At 42.7% G+C, this 15,329-nt stretch overlaps 1 protein-coding gene across 2 annotated transcripts in view; it reads left to right on the forward strand.

The window, feature by feature from the left end:
- Window positions 1-15,329, forward strand: part of PHIP (pleckstrin homology domain interacting protein) — a 341,807-nt gene that overhangs the window by 146,541 nt on the left and 179,937 nt on the right. For both annotated transcript variants that reach the window (XM_024194657.3, XM_024194658.3), the window contains exons 10-13: window positions 5,509-5,579; window positions 6,391-6,491; window positions 6,580-6,620; window positions 7,853-7,951. In XM_024194657.3, the coding sequence (XP_024050425.2) occupies window positions 5,509-5,579; window positions 6,391-6,491; window positions 6,580-6,620; window positions 7,853-7,951 (312 nt within the window). The remainder of the gene's footprint in view (window positions 1-5,508; window positions 5,580-6,390; window positions 6,492-6,579; window positions 6,621-7,852; window positions 7,952-15,329) is intronic.

The following is a 15,329-nucleotide window of genomic DNA, read 5'->3' on the forward strand; positions in this document are numbered from 1 at the left end:
GCAAATCAGCATGGGTTTATGGAAAACATATCCTGTGAGATTAACTTGATATCTTTTTTTGATGAGATTACAAGTTTGGTTGATAAAGGTAATAGTGTTGACATAATATACTTAGACTTCTGTCAGGTGTTTGACTTAGTACCATGCAACATTTTGATTAAAAAAAAAAAAAAAAAAACCTGGAACAATATAAAATTAACATGGCACACATTAAATGGATTTGAAAACTGGCTGATTGATTTTAAAATGTAACTATATATAGGGAATCGTCATTAAGTAGGGAATCGTCATTAAGCAGGTCTGTTTCCAGGAGGCTGTTGCAGGGATTAGTTCTTGGCCCTTTGCTATTTTATCAGTGACTTGGAAGAAAACATAAAATCATCACTGACAAAGTTAGCAGATTACACAAAAACTGGGGGAATGATAAATAATGAAGAGGACAGATCACTGATTCAGGGTGATCTGGATCTCTTGGTAAAGTGGGCACTAACAAACAATATATGTTTTAATACGACTAAATCTAAATATACATTTAGGAACAAAGAATGTAGAACATCCTTACTGGATCGGGACTCTATCCTGGGGAGCAGCGACTTTCTGAAAAAGATTTGGGAGTCATGGTGAATAATCAGCTGAACACGAGCTCCCAGTGTGATACTGTGGTCAGAAGTTTATGCAATCCTGGGATGCATAAACAGGGCACAGATTTACCCCATCTCACTTGTCAAAGGATCCACAAAAGAGACTAAATGTGAAGACAGCCATCCTTCATTTTCCATGAATGGGAGTAACTGAACCTGTCCCTTTTTCCAGAAAAGAGTTGAGGCCTTTACTACATCTTGTTGTTAGTCAAAGCAGGCTACAAGTCAGTTCTTTATTTGTAATAACTCAACAGATTAATGAAGAAATTAAAACTGAAGGTGGAGACTTTTAATATCCACATTAGCTTCCATGAGCATGGCGCACCTGATGACATCAGTAGAGCTGAAGGATGCCCAGCTCCCTATCCCAATTCAGCAGTGTCACAGATGCTTTGCTCTAGGAGACAACACTACTAGCACAGGTCCTTGTCTTTTTTGGTTTACCAACAGCCCTGGAAGTGTTTATGAAAATGTTGATAGTGTTAATAACAGCTCTCAGACAGGAGAGTTTCTATGTCTGTCCCTTCCTTGATAACCACCTTATTCAAGCCCCATCCAGAGGCAGGGCCATTGATGAATGATGCTGGAGAGCTACAGCTTTGATAAATTGTGTGTAGTTAGTTAGTATCTCAGCAGTTTCCACACCTCAGAATAGAGATAAATACGGCTCTCTAAAAAGTTTTCATTTAGTAGGAAAGATGGAAGAAGCTGAGGAATCTTATCAAAATGGTCAACCCATGTTCACATGCTTCTGTGATCAATACATTCCTGTATGGATATTCCATAGGCTCCTGTATAGATGCTCCTGAGTGAGCTTGTGCTCTTATGAAGTCACTACAGACTTTATTCCTATTCCTCCCTCAGTCTCTTAATTCAGTGCTCCTGAGGGAGTTCTGCACCATTGTGTGCATGCAGAATTCATGTCCCCACAGATTTCTTTGCTTCCCCTCACAAAAATTACTTTCTGAAGGAGAAGCAAAGGGAAGCCGCAAGAGCAGTCATGCGCCCCTCCTCAGCAATGTGGGCACATCATTTTGGACACCTGGAGCAGCTGGCAGAGAGGGAAATCATTGGGGGGAATGTAGGGCTGGGGATGCCTCAGTCAGTGGCTCCTACTCTGTGCTGGGCTCAGCTGCTAGTTCCAGCTAGGCTGGGGTGGACAGGACTTGCTCTTCCTGTGAAAGGAGTGGCCTGAGCCAGGTCAGACCCACCTCAGAAACCTCCCCTGGCTGCAGGAAGCTTCCACTCCCATCTCTCCTCAGCCATAGCGGGGAGGGGTCACTGTATGGGGAGCTGCTCAGATGTCTACCCAATCTCTGTGCATCCAGACCCCCATATACCCAGACCTTCTCAGCACCCAGACCCCCCCACTGACCCCCCCCCCCCCCCCCCCCCCCCCCCCCCCCCGTGAGCCCGTCACACTCCAGCCCCCACCCTGATGAGCCCCCTGCACCCAGATCCCCAACCAGTTGCACCTAAACCCCCACCCCACCAGCCCCCTCTGATAAGCCCTCCACACCCAGACCCCCCTGCTGAGTCCCATCCCCCCTCACCCAGATTCCCCTGCTGCGCCCAACCACCTTCACCTGGACCACTCTGCAAAGTCCTTTTGCCCTTGTACTGGAACCTCACAAAATGAGCCGTGGCGCATCCAGATCTCTCCCAGACCCCCCCACTGAGCCACCCATACCCAGATTGTCTCACACAGAACCCGCTTACCCCACACTTGGATCCTGTTGGGTTGAGCCTGCCTTCCCACACCTAGTGGACCTAGCACAGAGGGGCAGGGCCCCATGGCATTTCTGCGGCAGGCCCAGCCTTGCGCTATGTTAGGGTTGGGTGTAGCCTCACGACCAAGTCGAAGTCCTGGAAGGAGGGAGGGCTGCAGGGTGATCTCCCTCTTCCGTGCAGCCAGTGGACTGTGCTCCCCACTGCCATGCTGGAGCCTCCACATTTATTTATTGACAAATAAAACTTGCAGAATTGTTTGCAGAATTTTATAATATTGTGTGCAGAATTTTTAATTTTTGGCACAGAATTCCCTCAGGAGTAATTCACCAGTGAAGGTATCTCTATCGAGGAGACTATTGTATTATCCAGATACTGGTTTAAGCCAAGCAAATTAGTTGAGTTATTGCCACAGATGAACCAGTCAGGGAAGTTATTGCCACAGATGCCAGCCTGGAGGGATGGGGTGTATAGACACAGTCAAGGATTGTCTGGAGACTATGGTCCAAACAACAGCAAAGACAGTAAAAACTGGTTACAAGTCAGGACAATTCAATATGGTATCAAGGCTCAGCTCCCATATCTAGACTCCCCTTATGTGCTGGTCATAACAGGCAACACCTCAGCCATGTCACATATCAACAGACAAGATGGAATAAGATGCACAGCACAGTTCAATAAAGAGAAACTCACTTTCTGATGCCTTGGGTGGAGGAGAATTCACTGTCAGCCTGCTTCCTTCACATATAAAGGAAAATATTACAGGCGACTGGCTCGGCAGCCAAAAGATAGATTATTCAGAATGGAAACTACTTGTAGATTTATTCATTTTTCCTGTTGATCTGTGTTTTCTCCACCTGAATCACAATGTTCACATGTTCTTCTCTCATTGGCAGGATCACAAAACCAAGGCAACAAGATGTCTTAACACAAAATCGGTCAATAGGACTCTTAAACCCCTTCTATCCTTTTCATCTTCCCACTAGAACACTATAAAAGATCAGACAAAAAACGGCATTGGTGATTTTGGTGGTCCCATTTTGGAGAACTAAATCTCTGCACAGTGCTCCTCCATGGGATCTTATCCTGGTTCTTCATGACCTTAATGGCCCTCTGTTTGAATCATTTGTGAAGTTATCTCAGTACTTCTTAACAACTGAAATGGCTTTTTTGATAGCAGTCACCTCTGCTCACAGGGGATCTTTCTCCTGGAAACCTTAATGCTACACTTTCTGTAAAGATAAAGTGGTACTCAGAACCAACCTTGGCTTCATACCAAAGATTAACTCATAGTTGCATAGAGCACAGGAAATTGTCATTCCATCCATCTGTCCAGCTCCCTCTCACCCCAAAAAGAAATTCTGGCATATTTTGGATGTCTGCGCAACTCTCAAAATAAATATTAATTTTACAGTCCAGAAATACGCTGTTTTTGCTCTGTGATTCAGTATCAAAGGGAAAAGAAGATCTTAATCTTCCAATTCCAGCTGGCTAAGGTATTGTATCTTGGAGGCCTGCAAGTCAAAGTATAACTTCCTCTTCCAAGATCAAGAGTGTGTGTATGCTTGCGCACATGCTTGTTCTTTTGCAGGTCTGTGGTAACTCAGTGGACAGAAAGATTCATGTTATATGAGAGAATCTGTAAAGCTAGCCATCTGTGCATACCTTCTCCAAGTTCTCCAAGCTGGGCATTTAATCATCAGTCGATACCACCTTTAGTAAATGGGTGCTCCATGCTGTAGTGGTAGTTTCCCAATAAGAGTTAAGAAGGGGTTATCCTATTTTGCATATATATTTTTCCCACTCTGAGTAGATGCTGTTATGAAAATCCCAGTGTCATGCATCTGTGGCCCTCATTACGAACAAGAATAGGAAAATGCAAATATGTTTTACTTTTGTAATAATGAGGTTCATAGTTCTAGCCCACCTTGAACGGGCTGTTTCTTTGTGAAAGATATGGGCTTATTAGTTGTTACTTAAAATCTATTTTTTCATTGCAGTCTTTGCTTAGTATGGGGACTGGTAGTATTGATATATAGCAATATATAGTGGTTAGAGATTTTCTTGGCTGAGGAAGTGTTGCAGCTGGCATGCTTCTGGGAGGTGAAGCCACTGATTGACTGGTCTAGTTTGCCTCTAAGGCTGCACAGAGCAGAAACCTAGTGTCAGGGATCTATGGACCTCATTACTCTTAGAAATGAAATTTTCAGTAAGGTATGGATACATTTTCCTATTTTCTTACGTGAAAAGAAAGCCTACCTAATTGTAATGTAAGTATTAAGAGTTTAGTATAAATCAACTACAACAAGGACACTTGTATGTGTAAATGCTGCTCTCCACTGAGCTCTCAGATTGCAGATGGTATATTATGCAAAACCTACTGTTTTGAGGCTGCCACAGTATATATGTAAAATCAGAGAATAATGATTAAAAGAGCAGACATTTGGATTTTCTTGATTTTTATTTTTTTATTTTTATGCCACAGGATTAAAGCATTAAAGCTCTAGTTGACATTTCTACTACTCATATCAGATACTGAAATGTCCAAAAGGGAACAAATATATGGAAGAAAAATATATGGAAGTTACATAGGATATCATGATGCTTTTTGAAATTTTGGGGCAATGTGATGCTAATGCTACCTACAAAAAACATAGATTTTCTGCAAAGTCTCGTCTATTTTTAATACCTGTTCCTTTATTCAACATATCTTTTTATTAAACAACTTCTAGCTTTCTTTTTTTGTGTGCAGTGTAAGCAGGTTTTTGCTCTGTGAAGACAGTGGAACAGCTGAGGTCACATGTATTCATTGGTTTAAAACACAGCGCTATGGATGTCCACCTCTTTTTCTTGAAAGTGACTTTGGGCGTGGTTTTGTGTAAGAATATAGTGCAACTCATTAAGTTTGCTAGAAATCTGTGATGCATGCATACTGTAGTCCATCTAGAGGTTCTGTAATTTCCACAAGATCAGATCATGAAGTATAGTGACATAAAATTGTTTATAGATGGCTAACCATCTGTTACTTCATGTTTAATTTTGTTCTTCTGTACTTATTTTTGAGATACAGACTTGCTTCTGATTATGATAGTATCCTTAAGAAAATGATTTTTTTATTTAATTATTTTCTTATTTTTAGTCAGAGGCCAACAAAGTTTATGGAACGTCCTCGCCCTGGAGTTCAAATGATCTGTTCTTCTTTTAGTGCTGGTAAAGATTTTCTTTTCTACCTCTTTAATATAAGGATTTGTAATAAGGCATTTAAGGAGCTTAGTAAAATATAGTACTATTACTACAGTGTGTGTACTTAGTTGGATGGGATCTACTGAAGAAACATGCTATATAAGAGCTTAGAATTATTGATAATAATGGATTTTCATATTGTGTGCATAGACAATTCATGTTTGCTATATAGGACTCCTTGGGTATCATTAGGTATAAAATCTAGTTAATGTGTTTTTGAGATTTAGTTTCCTCCAAGAGGAATGTGTACTGTGCATAAGGGAGAGCATCAAAGGGTTTGTTAACACATCATGTACAGAAGTTTTTATAAGGGACTTGGACAAGTAGAGTTAAAAACTGGACCTAAGCTTCTAAGTAAGTTAAGCATTTTTGAAAATTCTGCTTCCAATGACCAGAGAGAATTCAAATCTTCTGTTGAGTTTGGAAACCAACTCCCTTTGTCCATGTCCTCTTAAAATAAATAAATAAATAAAAAATCCTACATTTGTTTTGCTTATGAAAAGTTACTTTAAAAATACAATTGCTTAATATTGTTTTAAGAAAAATTAGGAATCATTTGTGTACATGTAAAATTTTATAACATGCTTGGTGTCTCAGATTTTTCATGTAATTTTGAACATTAAATAAACAGACAATGAAAAATGAGTCAACATAGCTATAAACTTTTTATGTTAATAAAAATAAACTTTAATACCTTTAAGGTCATTGACAGCTTTCAAATAATGTTACATTACCTTTTTCCTCATGACTATTGGTTATTTGTGCTTATCTTTCCTAGGTGGAATGTTTCTAGCCACTGGAAGTACAGATCACATCATTAGGGTTTATTTCTTTGGATCAGGTCAGCCAGAGAAGATATCAGAGTTGGAGTTTCATACTGTAAATACTATTTTAAAATTACATAAGTATTTGATTAAAATGTGTCGATAGATTGAATTCATTGGTAATTTCTGTATTCTTTGTGTAGGACAAAGTTGACAGCATTCAGTTTTCTAACACTAGTAACAGGTAAGCAAGCGAATATTTGTATGTTTTTATTTCAGGACCATTTTTGCAGCCTCACGAAAATAATTTCCAAATGTCAGTTGTTTTCTCGAGCTTGTTAGAGAATTCTGTGTCAACTTATATTTAAAGGTAATCTGCAATATTTAGTAATTTTTATGGGTCATCATTAGATTTATTTAAAATAATTATATGGCTTCCTCTTTATCATCACTTTTGTTACAAGTGCCTAATGCTTAGTTACTTAATGACCAAATTTTTTGTGGGTTATGAAGAGATGAAAGGTGCATTGGTACACTTTGGAAATATTTGTAGTATACTTTATCAATTGTCCTAAAAGGCTAATTAAATAGCATTTTTAGTAAGTGGCAACTTGATTCATAGCAAAAATAATCAGGTAGGGTAAGGAATAACGTTCTGGCCAGTGTTTGTCTGATTAGCCTGAAATTCATGAGGAGTAGATATTTATTTATTTATAAATATCACAATAATTTGTAAAGCTCTTCTGGATGGTTGACATGAAAGATGATAAGGAAAGAAATTTAAATTCATTAGGAAGGCAACCATTTCCCCCACTGACATTTAGTGTTCTAATATGCAATTTTATCATGATATAAACTGCTCTGAACTGAGCTTGGGAGAGTACCACCAGTTTTTTCCAACTTAAGCCATAAGGGAGAAAAAAGTTCAATTTAGATATCATAGCAACTATGACAAAATACACAGTTCCAGATTACCTCAGGGATAGGTTTTGCTTATTTAAATAAAATTTACCTTTAATTTCTGCTTTCCTGGCATCTTAGCCTTTTGCACCACTTAGCTTTTGCACTGGAACTGTATGAAGAGAAGGGGCTTTGGCTTAGCATCTGTATAGAGTTACCCTGATGTCTCCACTGTGGTCACACATTCAACAGAGCAAAGAGTGGTAACTGGGCAGAACATGGGAGGGGGCCACGTGATCCTCATACGACTATGTGTGTGGGGAGTTATTCCAGCCCATAGGCTGTAGTGCTGGGGCTGGAAAGTGAATTTCACCATGTCTCTCTCTGTGTATTTGAAGTACATTTCACCCAAAATCAGTAGTGCAGTGTTTTGGAAATAACCGGTATATTGGTGCACTTATGTAGTACGTTACAGAATAAAAACCTAACGATTAATAGCATTTTCTCTCCATAATCAATTTTCATATAAACTGTCTTACCTCTAATTGATATTGAATGTTAATTTTTCTTTTGTAGGTTTGTGAGTGGAAGCCGTGATGGGACAGCACGCATATGGCAATTTAAGCGAAGGGAGTGGAAGAGTATTTTGTTAGATATGGCTACTCGTCCAACAGGGTAAGCAACATCAAATCGTCTGCTTTCAAATGGTCTACATCAAATGGTGCAAATTTGAAGTTTGTTCAACCCTAATGCTAGTTACTGACATAGCACCTAATCACTTAAGAGGAGTTAAATATAAAGCATATTGTTCTGAAGCATAAGAACATAAGAATGGCCATACTGGGTCAGACCAAGGGTCCATCTAGCCCAGCATCCTGTCTTCTGACAGTGGCCGATGCCGGGTGCCCCAGAGTGAACTTAACAGGCAGTGATCAAGTGATCTCTCTCCTGCCACCCATCTCCACCCTCTGACAAACGGAGGCTAGGGACACCATTCCTTACCCATCATGGCTAATAGCCATTAATGGACTTAACCTCCATGAACTTATCTAGTTCTCTTTTAAACCCTGTTATAGTCCTAGCCTTCACAACCTCCTCAGGCAAGGAGTTCCACAGGTTGACTGTGCGCTGTGTGAAGAAGAACTTCCTTTTATTTGTTTTAAACCTGCTGCCCATTAATTTCATTTGGTGGCCCCTAGTTCTTGTATTCCTTATTCACTTTCTCCACACCACTCATGATTTTATATACCTCTATCATATCCCCCCTTAGTCTCCTCTTTTCCAAGCTGAAAAGTCCTAGCCTCTTTAATCTCTCCTCATATGATAGAGGTTCCAAACCCCTAATCATTTTAGTTGCCCTTTTCTGAACCTTTTCTAATGCTAGTATATCTTTTATGAGGTGAGGAACCACATCTGTACGCAGTATTCAAGATGTGGGCGTACCATGGATTTATATAAGGGCAATAAGATATTCTCCGTATTACTCTCTATCCCTTTTTTAATGATTCCTATCATCCTGTTTGCTTTTTTGACTGCCTCTGCACACTGCATGGACGTCTTCAGAGAACTATCCACGATGACTCCAAGATCTCTTTCCTGATTAGTTTTAGCTAAATTAGCCCCCATCGTATTGTATGTATAGTTGGGATTATTTTTTCCAATGTGCATTACTTTACATTTATCAACATTAAATTTCATTTGCCATTTTGTTGCCCAATCACTCAGTTTTGTGAGATCTTTTTGAAGTTCTTCACAGTCTGCTTTGGTCTTAAATATCTTGAGCAGTTTAGGATTTCAACTTTATTTTTTAAATATATTTGACTACATATTCAGCTGCTCAAGCTAGTTCCTCTCAGATGCACCTTAACTCCTGTTTGCACTACTGTTTCATTAAGAGGTCAAAGGAAAACTGCTGCTAAAATCTTCCAGCCACAGAGCTAGCAAAGCATATAGGTGATTTTCTAGGGCATGGCTACACTTGGAGATGTAGAGCGCTTTGAGTTAAACCAGTCTTCGGAGAGTGCAGTAGGGAAAGCACTGCAGTGTGTCCACACTGACAGCTGCAAGCGCACTGGAGTGCCCACATTTGTGGCATTTTCAGCGGCATTGGGAGTGGTGCATTATGGGTAGCTATCCCACAGAGCACCTCTTCCCATTCTGGCACTGTGGATTGTGGGAAGGGGCCGGGGGGTGCGGGGCATTTTGGGTCCTGTCCCAGCGCCCCATGATTCATCGGTTCGCATCCCAGCAATCCCTGTGCTTCCTTCCATTTTGGTGTAATCTTTCAACGTTTTTTTGTACTGCGCGCTCTGTCTTCCCTTTCGGTCTGTGGGAATGGAGCCCGAACTGCTGAGAAATATGCTGACGAGTCTCGCCAGTACGTCACGTTTGGCAGTCGAGTTACTTCTTAAGATCCAAACTGACAGTGAGGACTCCGATGATATCGAATCGAGTAACGCATATGATGTGAGATTGCTCGTGGCATTCACGGACATGCTCACCACCGTGGAATGCCGCTTTTGGGCTCGGGAAACAAGAACTGAGTGGTGGGATCACATCGTCTGCAAGTCTGGGATGACGAGCAGTGGCAGCAGAACTTTCGGATGAGAAAAGCCACTTTCATGGGACTGTGTGAGGAGCTTTCCCCCATCCTGCGGCGCAAGGACACAAGATTGAGAGCTTCCCTGACGGTGGAGAAGCGGGTGGCTATTGCAGTCTGGAAGCTGGCAACTCCAGACAGCTACCGATCGGTCGCTAACTAGTTTGGAGTGGGAAAGTCGACTGTTGGAATCATGTTGATGCAAGTTTGCAGGGCCATTAATCGCATCCTGCTCAGAAGAACCGTGACTCTGGGTAACATGCATGACATTGTTGCTGGCTTTGCACAAATGGGCATCCCTAACTTCAGAGGGGCAATAAATGGGACGCATATTCCAATTCTGGCACCAGCCCACCTAGCCTCCGAGTACGTTAATCAGAAGGGGTATGTCTCTATGGTTCTCCAGGTGATTGTGGATCACCGTGGGTGTTTCATTGACATTAACGCAGGCTGGCCCGGAAAGGTGCATGATGGATGCATCTTTCAGAACACTGGCCTGTTCAGGAAGCTATAAGCTGGGACTTTTTTCCCCAGACCAGAAGATCACCGTAGGGGAAATCGAAATGCCCATTGAGATCCTTGGAGACCCCGCTTACCGTTTAATGCTGAGGCTCATGAAACCCTACATAGGGAGCCTTGACAGCAGCAAGGAGCAGTTCAACAACAGGCTGAGCTGGTGCAGAATGACTATGCAGTGTGCTTTTGGCCGTTTAAAGGGCCGCTGGTGCTCTCTGTATGGGAAGCTGGACCTGGCCGATGACAGCATCCCCGCAATTATATCAGCGTGCTGTACCCTCCATAACATATGTGAAGGGAAGGGTGAAAGATTCACTCAGGCATGGAACTCGGAGGTTCAACACCTGGAGGCTGAGTTTCAACAGCCAGAGAGCAGGGCTATTCGAGGGGCCCAGCGCAGGGCTGCAACGATTAGGGATGCCTTGAGGGAGCAATTTGAGGCTGAAAGCCACCAGTAATGTTTGGTGCCCTGCACGGGAGTGAAATGAAGTGGTTTCAATGTTAATAGGAATCTGTGTTTGCTATGCTGACTTGCAGTGCCTGTTGCTTTCCTGGGCTAAGCTATCTTTTACTCAATGCAATAATAAAGAATATTTTCAAAGCCAAAAAATCCATTTATTGAAAAGAAACACAACTGCTTGGGAGACCGAAAGGGCAAGGGGGTGGGGTGGGGAATGGTACAATCACAGATTTGCGTATGTCCTGTTATCATACTCAGCCTTCCTGTCTAGAGTGCTGTGCAATGAGTGCTGCACTTCGGGATGGCTATAATGCATGGTGATGGGGGTTGAGTGCAGTGGGTAAGGGTCGTAGTTTTCAGGACTGGGTGGTGAAACTATAGGTGTTGGAGGCAGCTGCTGGCGATAAGAACCCGGATGTTGGGGAAAGTGGGTTGGAGGTGACATGGGGGCACAAGGGAAAGAGTTATGGGACAAGGGCTGCAGACGGGTGGGGGGGGGGCGGCGGCGGGCGCCTGGATCGAGTCCACTTGGTGCTCCATGATACTTATCAGCTGATCCGTGCTTTGCTGCCGGAGCTCCGTGCTTTTGTGCCGGCGCTCCTCATTCTGCTGGCGGATCCTCCTTTCACTGTCCCTCTACTCTTGCGCTTTCAGATTCTCGTTAAGGGACTGCTGCATTATTTCATGCAGCATGTCTTCTTTGTTTCTACATGGCCTCTTCCTAATTCTTTGGAGTCTTTCGGCCGGTGATAACACAGACAGCTGAGATCTCAAGGTTGCGTCTGTAAAGGCAAAATGCAACACTTAACAGAGTCAGCATTGTTCACACCAGACAGAGCAATGATTCCCCCGTACTTAAGGGCAAGCACAGTCTACACAATAGCATAATTTGCCCGTCCCAAAGCGAGCAGACATAACCCACGGGAGCCCCAAAATGGTGAGTAAGCACAGGATCAAGGGGGACTGATTGTTTCACGGCCGTACTGTCCTCTGGATTTCTGTGCCTTGGGGAGAGCCAACAGCTGCTGGGGGCCCCTATACTGAACACTGTCTCCACATTTTCCACAGGAGTTCATCCTGGAAGATACCTCGCTGCTGAGGGTGACCTGGGAAGCAAGGGAGGGTCTTCTACTACAATGCGGCTTCCGCCCTGGCCCATATGCAGCTTGCCTGTGTGCAGCAATGGTCCCTCCGTCCCTCATGGCACAGTGGTGCAGACAAGTTAGCCTGACTGGGACAAGGACCACAGTGGCTCTCCCAAGAAACATGCGCAAGCGCATTGCCCAAGTTCTGGATGAGACCTTTGAAGAGATCACCTAGGCCGATTACTGCGATGAGAGAGCACGTCAACGCCCTGTTCCGCATCTAGGCAGGCATACAGCCCTAACCCTTCTCACCCCAAGCGCCTGTACCGAATAACTTCCTTCTCAAAATAAAAGCCTCTTACTGGGCACCTTCTCTGGTATTTGTCCTTCCCCAAGCACCAGCCGCCGCGACTGGCTACCTTCCTCCTGGCTTGAGAACAGCTCCTGCATGCATCTAGGGATGCCGGCGTGTCTTCCTCCTCCTCAGCACCCTCACTCCCGCTTTTCTCCTCCTCCTCCTGCCTTGTTGAACTGGGCTCTGAAGTGTCCATGGTGGTACTCGGAGTGGAGGTGGGGTCGCCCCCAAGTATCGTGTCCAGCCCTTTGTAGAAATGGCAGGTCTTGGGGGCAGCACCGGAGTGGCGGTTTGCCTCGCGGGCTTTGTGGTAGGCATTCCGCAGTTCCTTCACTTTAACCCTGCACTGCAGTGCATCCCGGTCATGGCCCCTTTCCATCATGTCCCTTGATATCTGCCCGAAGGTACTGTAATTCTTACGGCTGGAGCGCAGCTGGGACTGGACAGCTTCTTCCCCCCAAACACTGATGAGGTCCAGCACTTCTCCATTGCTTCATACCAGGGATCGCCTGGTACGTGGAGGCATGGTCACCTGGAAAGATTCACTGAGAGCACTCCACGCCTGGCTGAGCAAACAGGAAGGGGATTTTCAAAATTCCCAGAGAATTTAAAGGGCGTGTCTGACAATTGGTCACCTGAGGGCCGGGCAGTAGAGTTCAAACTGTTGACCAGAGTGGCTAGAACAGGCATTGTGGGACACTTCTGGAGGCTGATCAGACCGCATTAACAGACGAGGGCGTCCATACTGGCACTGCGGCGCTCCAGCGTGGGCGCATCAAACGTTATTCCACTCGCTAGGTGGATTACCAGGAGTGCTCTAGCTGCGGAGTCAGAGTGCTCTACGTGCCTTGCCAGTGTGGACGTGTCATGAGTTAGAGCGCACAGGGCTGCTTTAATGCGCTCTAACTCGCAGGTGTAGCCATGCCTTTAGAGACCCATGTTAAAGGACTTAGATATGTTTCTGGAGCAAAGAGGCAAAGGCCAGAGTTGCACTTAAAACTTTTGCCGGAATAGTGAATGTCAGTTTGGGGAGGGTGATTTTTTTTTAAAGACTTTTTTTAAAGACTTGCCCTTGGTGAATCCATGCTTGACTTTTCCTGATCACTTTCCTCTAAGTGTTTCAGGATTGAATCACTTTCCTCTCCCCTAAGTGCTTCAGAATTGAAGACCTCATGTAGAGAAGATTCAGTTGGCTTCCAGTATTTTTACCCCCATGGGTTTAACTGATACAGTGTTTAAAAAAAAAAAAAAAAAAAAAACCAGGAGCCTCCAGAACCTTGTTTATATTAACATGCCTTCTGGTGGAGCAGAATTAGTGAGATATAGCCTGTGATGCAGTCATACGTTAATACAGAAATCAGCTGGACATTGAAAACTGAAATTGTGGGACTGTGAATAAAACTTCTTATCGAAATGCAAGAATTTATAGTCCTCTAGTACTGATTATTTTATTCATTTTCATATTTAATTTAAAAATCTCCATTTGGTAATTTTAAATTAAGCTTCTACAGTTTTATCACATCTGCTACACCAGAGTGCTGTAATGAGTCTTGCCACAAAATGCAGATTGTTTACCAGAGTATATAAGGCTTGTTCACTTCTGATTCTTGTTCTGTATATTATGCTTCTACTTTTATACCAGCTGTCGTAATAAATTTGCAGAATTTTTTTCTTTTCAACACACATTAGTACAGATTAGAATGATTGCTTCTCTTCTTGCTACTTCAGCTTCTTCTTTAGCATCCATACAGGCTTTGAGCTGACATGTTACTAGTATTCAGCACAGCAGCACTATTACTGGGATTAGGTTGAGCACTGTAATTAGTTCCTTTTCAAAATCACTAAAAGAACTGCAGAATTTCTTTCCTTGTTGAAAAGATGATCAGGTACTTCTCTTTGATAAGAGTGTTGGGAGAATTTATTGAAAACATCAAAAGAGATTGTCAGTCAATTTTTTTGAGGGTTTTCACACTTGAACAACTTTCATATTTGACTAAAGGAATATGCCATAGCCCAGAAGTTGGAATGCAAGGGACAGAATAAACCCTCTTAAGAACAATTTTCTAGTGGAATAAATCCACCCTATTGGATTCTGTAATGCTGGGGTTGTGCACCTGCTAGTGACTACTTGGAGCCAGCTTCTGAAGATTTTTTGGTTTTTTGGAGGTAGGAAGACATGCCAAGGGTCGGTTGAGTAAAGCCTGAAGTTCTCTATACTCTCCCTGTGTGGCCAAAATCTTTCCTTACCTACTGGATGTTTTCTTTCACATCCTTTTCCTCATTCTTTCACCTTCCTGTGTAGTCTTCTTTCTTCCTTACAATTTTTTTAATGTTGTTACTAGGACCCACAATGATGAAGGAGGCAGATCTGTTTAGGCATTTATATTGTACTGAACGGCATAGCATCTGAGCATCACATTGCAGGCATTCCTGAGTCATGGTTTGGTTGCTGCCTGCTCTGATCATACTATAGCCTAAACCATTGCCTTTGCTTTCTAGCTGGCCTTACCTTGTCCTTCCTCCCACCAAGTCATTCAGTCAAGTTTCCTTCAATCTGACTCTTCCCCCTTTTCAGTCATACAAAGGGCAAGACTAAACACATATAGCCTTACCCCCCAACCCGCTGTAGCCCCTAAATGTAGTCAATAAGCCCCTTAGAACAGGTAATAAAAGAAATCCTGACTTCTAAAGCAGTGGTTCTCAATTTTTTTGTATTAGCGACCGCATTCGCACAGCGAGTCTGAGTGCTACCCCCCTTATACATTAAAAACACATTTTTTATATTCAATACTATTTTAAATGCTAAATTTATAACCCTATTGTTTAAAATGAATTTACCTTTTCTCACCGCTTTTAAATTAAGAGTAAAACACATTTTTATTAAATTGTTATAAGCAGGAAAGTTATTTTTTTTAAATAGTTACTGTTTAATACTGGGGTGGGGCATGAAGAAACTGTCAATAACACTTGATTTGCTAGTTAGCTTGGAAGGCTGTGAAAAGTGATATTAACAAACATACAAATATCACTTTTCACAG

The sequence above is a fragment of the Terrapene carolina genome, unplaced genomic scaffold (genome assembly GCF_002925995.2).
Source record: "Terrapene carolina triunguis isolate 2854851 unplaced genomic scaffold, T_m_triunguis-2.0 Scaffold42, whole genome shotgun sequence".
Taxonomy (NCBI): domain Eukaryota; kingdom Metazoa; phylum Chordata; order Testudines; family Emydidae; genus Terrapene; species Terrapene triunguis.